At 47.2% G+C, this 6,174-nt stretch overlaps 1 protein-coding gene across 6 annotated transcripts; it reads left to right on the forward strand.

Annotated features, from left to right (window-relative positions):
- Nucleotides 1-2,926: 2,926 nt before the first annotated feature.
- Nucleotides 2,927-5,455, forward strand: TEX51 (testis expressed 51). 6 transcript variants are annotated; one of them, XM_039220869.1, is made up of 8 exons: nucleotides 2,927-3,144; nucleotides 3,237-3,311; nucleotides 3,552-3,641; nucleotides 3,884-3,901; nucleotides 3,989-4,072; nucleotides 4,656-4,731; nucleotides 4,813-4,863; nucleotides 5,259-5,455. In XM_039220869.1, the coding sequence occupies exons 1-8, from the start codon at nucleotides 2,946-2,948 to the stop codon at nucleotides 5,299-5,301; spliced, it is 636 nt and encodes a 211-aa protein (XP_039076800.1). In that variant the 5' UTR covers nucleotides 2,927-2,945; the 3' UTR covers nucleotides 5,302-5,455. The 6 variants fall into 6 exon arrangements, with proteins under 6 accessions (XP_039076800.1, XP_039076799.1, XP_039076802.1 ...); XM_039220868.1 differs by having other exon boundaries at nucleotides 4,818-4,863; nucleotides 5,115-5,455; XM_039220871.1 differs by having other exon boundaries at nucleotides 4,818-4,863.
- The last annotated feature ends 719 nt before the right edge of the window (nucleotides 5,456-6,174 follow it).

Genomic DNA, 6,174 nt, shown 5'->3' on the forward strand with positions numbered 1-6,174 from the left:
GACATGAAACCATATTCTAAGATGGGAACCTTAAAAAACTCTTGGGCCAGAGAAAAGATGGTTGGCCTCAAAAAAAGAAGCTTGATTTGAGTCTTCAACGACCAGATGAGCTGTTCTGTGTCAGAGTTATTAGACATGCCCAAATTGCGGGAAGCACAAGATGGATGTAATCTCAACATACCGAAGGATGCTCTAACGCCCCAAGATGCCTAGCAATGGGAAGGGCAACCTTTATTATCTAGACTTCTAATTCAGTCCAAATTCCTAATTCATTCCAAGTACAAAACATACTACTGAATTAAATTAAAAACAAGAGGATGGGGAGCCTAGGCAGTTCAATCAGTTAAGTACCCAACTCTTGATGGTCAGTTCAAGTCATGACCTTAACAGTTGTGAGATCGAGGCCCATGTCACGCTGACAGAACAAAGTCTGCTTGGGATTCCCTTTCTCTCTCTCTCTCTCTCTCTCTCTCTCTCTGCCCTTCCCAGATGTGAGGGTGAAATGACATGGCATCATGCCAGGGACAAAGCGACACCTGAATCCTGTCCTCACAACTTTCCAAAAGGATAAACATAAACTAAGGGAAAAGAAGATGTAGCACACTCTAGGGCTTTAGCCTCAAATCTCAGGGTAAAATTTTACCAAGTATGACTGCATCTATTAGAATATTCCCTTTCTTAAGCAGGGGTTTCCCAATAGCCGGACCCCAAAGCACCCTGAAGACCTATTCTGATTATTTCACCCCTAAAACAAAATCCCAAGTGTTGAGTGTCACAACCCCTAATTTGAAAAAAATATTATTTCTGCCATGGAAAAACAGAAGAGAGCAAATGAGACCTAAGCAAGTCAGGAAAGGAATGCAGTGCCCAGAGGAGGCTGACCTAGGCTACCCCCTCCAAGCCTTTCTTCACCCAAGGAGAGGCAAACAGTTTGGACTGCTTGTCATTCAGGGGTGTCCTTTGACTGCCCCTATAGAAATTCCTCTGACCTCTCTGCAATGTTAGAGTCTCCATTTCCTGACTTCCACCTCACTTCATTATATTGCTTGCTCTGCTCATTTATTCGGAGCACATCCTCCAATAGCTTTCTGAGAAAAGGTAATAGAAGCTAATTTTAAAACTTGTCTAGCTCAAATGGCATTAGTCTTTCTTCCTCCTTTAGTGATGTTTTCCTCAGTATGGAATTCTAAAATGGATATATTTTTCTCACAATATGGAAGGATTGCCCCATTGTACACTACTTTCCTATACTGCTCTTGAAAAGCCTGAAGTCATTCTGATTATTTTACATGGTCTGTTTTTTCCTTTGTGCTTTGGTGTGGTTTTTCTTATTCCTAGCCCTTGATATCTTCTCAGTGGCCCCCTGCTATATGGAAATTCATGTCTTTCTAAAATTTCTTCCTTATATAATTTCCGTCAATACCCTGTTCTCACACAGGCTGGGGAGAGCCTCCTCACAAGTGATGGCAAACATTATATGCTACTGGCCTGCATAATTGACTAGTTCTTAATGCTAACTAGGGCACCAGGGGAGGGAGCCTTCTGTTCCAGAGCATCGCCTGAGTAGAAAAAAGTAGGCTAATTCCTTCACCCCAAAACTGTCCAAGGTCATTGGGAGAGCATCAGCTGTGCAGGATTCAGAATTGCTCTCTCATCTCAGAGCCCATCTGACAGAATTTACCAATTCAGCTGCTATCTCTTCTGACAAATCTGGATGTCTGTCCTCCAAACCCTTCTCCCTATTAGATAGAATTCTTCTTTATATATACTTGCTACCCAATTTCTATCCTATATAATTTTTCCTCCATCTTCTCTGTTCTTTCTTTCTGAAACTTGGATGTTGGGACTTCATGGATTGATTATTTAATGTGATTTATTCTTCCCTATTTCTTATCTCTATCTTTCTGTACTTCCACTTGGGAGATTTCTGAAACTTTATCTGCTAACACTTCTATGGAATTTTTTTAAATTCCTGCTATCATAAATTTAATCTTCAATAACTTTCTTATTCTATTTTTCCTTTACATACCAGCCTATTCCTGTCTGGAGAGAGCAATACTTTATTTAAATAGTGGATTTCTAAGTTTTCTTATGCTTCTCACCATCTTTGTACCCTTTCTTTGCCCTGTGGTTTTTTTGTCTGCTTTTGTTTTGAGTTCTTGCTATTGTTTTTGTCTCTTGTTCCTGTAAGAAACATTCTTTAAATGTCTGGTGGCTTTCAGCCACTCATAATCCAGCCTGAGGCACTCAGATTGGAAGCATGGCATGGAAAGGCAAAACTTACCAGCTAAGCAGTGACAAATATCCCACTGGCTTTTCCTTTAATGAAGAGTAAGTCACTTTGCTTTTCTTCAATGCACATTGCACATAAGAACTGGTGGCCCAAAGAAGACTTCTCTCTCTCTGTAAATCCAAGCACAGGCTGTAGCTGTCTATAATCTGTCTACACTGTGATAAGAATAGCTGTTTAAATCCCTCTGGCTTGGTCAGGCACAAGACAGCTACTAGTTTATATATTCCATAAGCTTCCCTGTGACTGACCACCTCTATGTGCAAAAGCGAGTCAGGTTCTTCACACAACTAATCTTCTCTCTATGATGCTCCCTCCTGGTCTCTCAAATTTCAGGATTTTGAACTATTTCATATGTGGTAAATGCCATCAGGAGAGCTGACCATCAGCCACAAGACTGAATTGCCATTTCTGGTCCTGGTCCTCACAAGAACCCTCCCCAAGAGCATCAGTGACTCCATCTTCAGAAGAAGGTGATGACTTGGGTCTGACATCAAAGTCCAGGTTTGCACTGTGTAGCTGGCTCTCATCTTACCCTATGGAATTTACTTTTGTTCTGCAAAGAGAATGTGGTTTCTAGGGGGGAGGGGATATCATCATTCCATATGGAACTGCTAGGCAGGGTGGTAAGGGGACAGAGGGACAGACCCAGAAGATGCTGCTTCTCCTGCTCAGCTGTCTCCTGCCTGCCATCAATGGAGAGAGCTGCCTTGTCTGCTGGCCAGAACTGTCTGCATTGATAGACTATGATCTGCAGATTCTTTGGGGCACCCCAGGGCCACCCACAGAACTCTCCCAAAGCCTCCACACCCTATTCCTGAAGGATCGTGTCTTTGTCAAACCCTGGTATCTTGGTGAGGCACAGCCTAAAGATCAGGGATTCCTTTACTTGGCTTGGGCTTTTCTTATACCCCCAACTGCCCTTTATCCCATGTCCCGTTCTCAGATCAGGACCATATGGAAGAAGCAGCAGCCGAATTATTCTATCACGTAGATGAAGCCATCAAGAAGTTCCGAGATAGTGAGGAAGCCCCCAGGCTTAGGTTGATAAAACCCAGTCCCCAAAGTCACTCCCAGAAGGCCCACTGGCCTGGGGTGGGGATGTGTGGTGAAGAGTGGTGACAGGTACAGCATCTGTGTGCTCTGTGCAGTTTTTGTTTAAAAAACTGACTTGAATTCCCAACCTTGAAAGAGTTATGCAATTGATCTCAACTATAAAATGTGGATGATAAATGAACCCTTCCCCTCCTCTTCCTCCCAGATAAACCATCACTTTTGGAAGAGATTCATATCCAGAAGAAGGTGTTTACTGAGAAGTTGGATGAGATATCTGAGGAGCTGAAGGAGAAGGGTGAGAGGTGGAGCTGGCCCCCACCCACCACCCAGTCCTTCACCTCCCCAGGACTGAGGAGAGCAGAGCCTAGTCTGCAGCCTTTCCTCCATCTTTTCCCAGGAGCCCCCACCCCTGCCCACACACTGGATGCCTGTCCATGCCTCCTCCCAGCTCCCTTTCCTGCTCACACCCCAACCCTTCCTGGCTCTGTCTGCCTCCCTAGCACCTCAGTTTCTCTACCATCTCACTCTCCCTGGCAGCCTGCAACAAGTCCTGTGGTAAGTAAGTGTGGAGACCTGGGTGGGGGAATGAGGGGTGGGGTGCACATGGCCCTGGCTAAGGCTCCTGACTATCCCCTCTCACAGACCTACATTCCACACTGGAGGTCATGAACTGTGCCAACTGCAAGACACACTTCCTCACCTGCAAAGACCCAGCTCTTTGCCCAGGTCAGTGGCAGCAGGTCAACCTGCCTCTAGCCTGCCCCCACTCCATCCCAGATCACTGTTGTCTCTGTCTGGATCGCCTTCATCCTCTGCCCAGCCCCGAGCTCTTCTTTTTCTCCATCCTCACCAGAGAAGATAACACCTGCTGGGATTTCTTGGTGTCATATGTACAGCTTCAGAGCCATAGAGGACATGTTCTGCCTCTAGGCAGCTTAGTCCTTTTTCATGGGACTGAAACTGAACTCTTACTTGTCTTTCAAAGTCCAACTAAAAATCCTGTTTCCTAAGAATGTTTCCCCGACCAGCTCCCACCCCCTGAGGCTCATCAGCCCTCCTAGTGGCTACTTCTCCTCTGCTCTGTCCTGCTTTGCTTCCCCTGTTTCCCTCCTAGAGCACAGGGACCATATCCCACTCCTCTCTAGAAATATGTGGGGCACACAGTAGGTGCTCAGTAAGTGTATGCAAACAAATGACTGAGTGGGCAAATAAAAGGAGGAAAGAACGTAGTAAATAAAAGGAAGAGAGAAGAGGCTTGGATGGCCCTCACTGTCCCCCAAACACCTGGCTCCCTCTTTTATATCCTCAGCCAGTACTGGGAATGCCTTTGTGTGGGTTGTGAGCCTTGGCATTATTCTGTTCCTGGCATCCATAGCTGGAAGTGGGTGAGTGACTCTCCCAGCCCCAGCATCCCTAGGAAAGACACACCTACTCCTTCACTAACCTACCTCAACCCTGTTTCCTAGTCCAGATGGTACATTTTCTGGCGTGAGAAGAGGAAGAAGGAAGCTGAAAAGGTGCTGGGAAGGGAGACCCCTGCCAGAATATAGGGCTCCCAAGGAGGGAAAGCTGGGGGAAGCAAGGCTGGAGGCCCCAAATCTGACTCCCACCGTCTGACATCCAGAGCACAGTGAGACCAGGGCTGGGGCTCAGAGAGCCCCATCTCCCCCTAGTATAAGCACAACCCCAGGGCCAGGGGTCCAGGACACAGTGGTAGCAAAGCTCCACAAAGTGCCCTCTGCCTATACCTGTTCCTGTCCCTCTGCAGACCCTGGGCCACTGTGCTCCCCGACTTGGACAGATGATCAACATAGCCCTCCCACCCTCCGTTCCTGGTTGGGTTTGGCAAGCAGGAGTTCAGAGGGACCGAGGCAAAGGCATGTGAGAGGTCAGGACTTTTCTCTCTCAGCAGGAACCCAGCAGTTCACTGGTCTTCTGCAGCTGAGCAGAGATAGTGCAGTTGCTGTCAGGAAGCTCTCTAATCACTGAGTTCCAATAACTGTCCTTCCCTGACCTGCTCAGACCTGGGGTGGTCGCAATTCTGTCACCCAATGGACCACCCTCTGTCTTGTGGTTTCCCTATGTCCATACCTTATAAATAACTTTTATTAAAATACCTTCTTGTTGGGGCGCCTGGGTGGCTCAGTTGGTTAAGCGTCTGACTTCGGCTCAGGTCATGATCTCACAGTCCGTGGGTTTGAGCCCCACATCGGGCTCTGTGCTGACAGCTCAGAGCCTGGAGCCTGTTTCAGATTCTGTATCTCCCTCTCTCTCTGACGCTCCCCTGATCACACTGTCTCTCTCTCTCAGAAATAAATAAAACATTAAAAAAAAAATAAAAAAAAATACCTTCTTGCTATTCTGATAGACTGTAGCTTCTGCTTCCTGCGGGGCCTGGACAGACAAAGCTGGCACTGTGACCCTCCCCATGCAGTCCTCATAGGGCTTGTTCCCTCTCCTCACCCTCGCTCTGCTGGCCCACCACCCTTCTTCCTCCTGAAATGCCCCTCTCCTCCTGCCCTGGCCCCAGCAGTGGTAAATCCACAGGTTCAGTCTAGCTTCACCTAATTCCAGCACCAGAGGTGAAAGCAGAGGTGGCCTGGGTCCCTCAGAAGTCACTGTCAGATACTGAACAGAGGCAGCGAGAGGCCAGCTGATGGCCCAAGGACTAGCAGAAGAACAGGCTCTACAAAACAGACTCCAGGTCACATTAACAGACCTCATCCACATCCTGGCCAGGACGTACACCCTGGGGACATCCAGGTCCTCAGTGGATCTGGTGCTGTTGGCAATGCTGGCTCTGCCTATTTAAACCACTGGCTCTGCCT

This window comes from Hyaena hyaena, unplaced genomic scaffold (genome assembly GCF_003009895.1).
Source record: "Hyaena hyaena isolate Hyena2069 unplaced genomic scaffold, ASM300989v1 scaffold_921, whole genome shotgun sequence".
Taxonomy (NCBI): domain Eukaryota; kingdom Metazoa; phylum Chordata; class Mammalia; order Carnivora; family Hyaenidae; genus Hyaena; species Hyaena hyaena.

What these genes read in the sequence shown, in the direction of transcription:
- TEX51 (XM_039220868.1), top strand. Translation starts at nt 2,946, where the DNA reads ATGCTGCTTCTCCTGCTCAGCTGTCTCCTGCCTGCCATCAATGGAGAG. An exon ending in TGTCAAACCCTGGTATCTTG is followed by an intron (nt 3,145 to 3,236) that starts GTGAGGCACAGC and finishes TCCCGTTCTCAG; the next exon opens with ATCAGGACCATATGGAAGAA. An exon ending in CATCAAGAAGTTCCGAGATA is followed by an intron (nt 3,312 to 3,551) that starts GTGAGGAAGCCC and finishes TCTTCCTCCCAG; the next exon opens with ATAAACCATCACTTTTGGAA.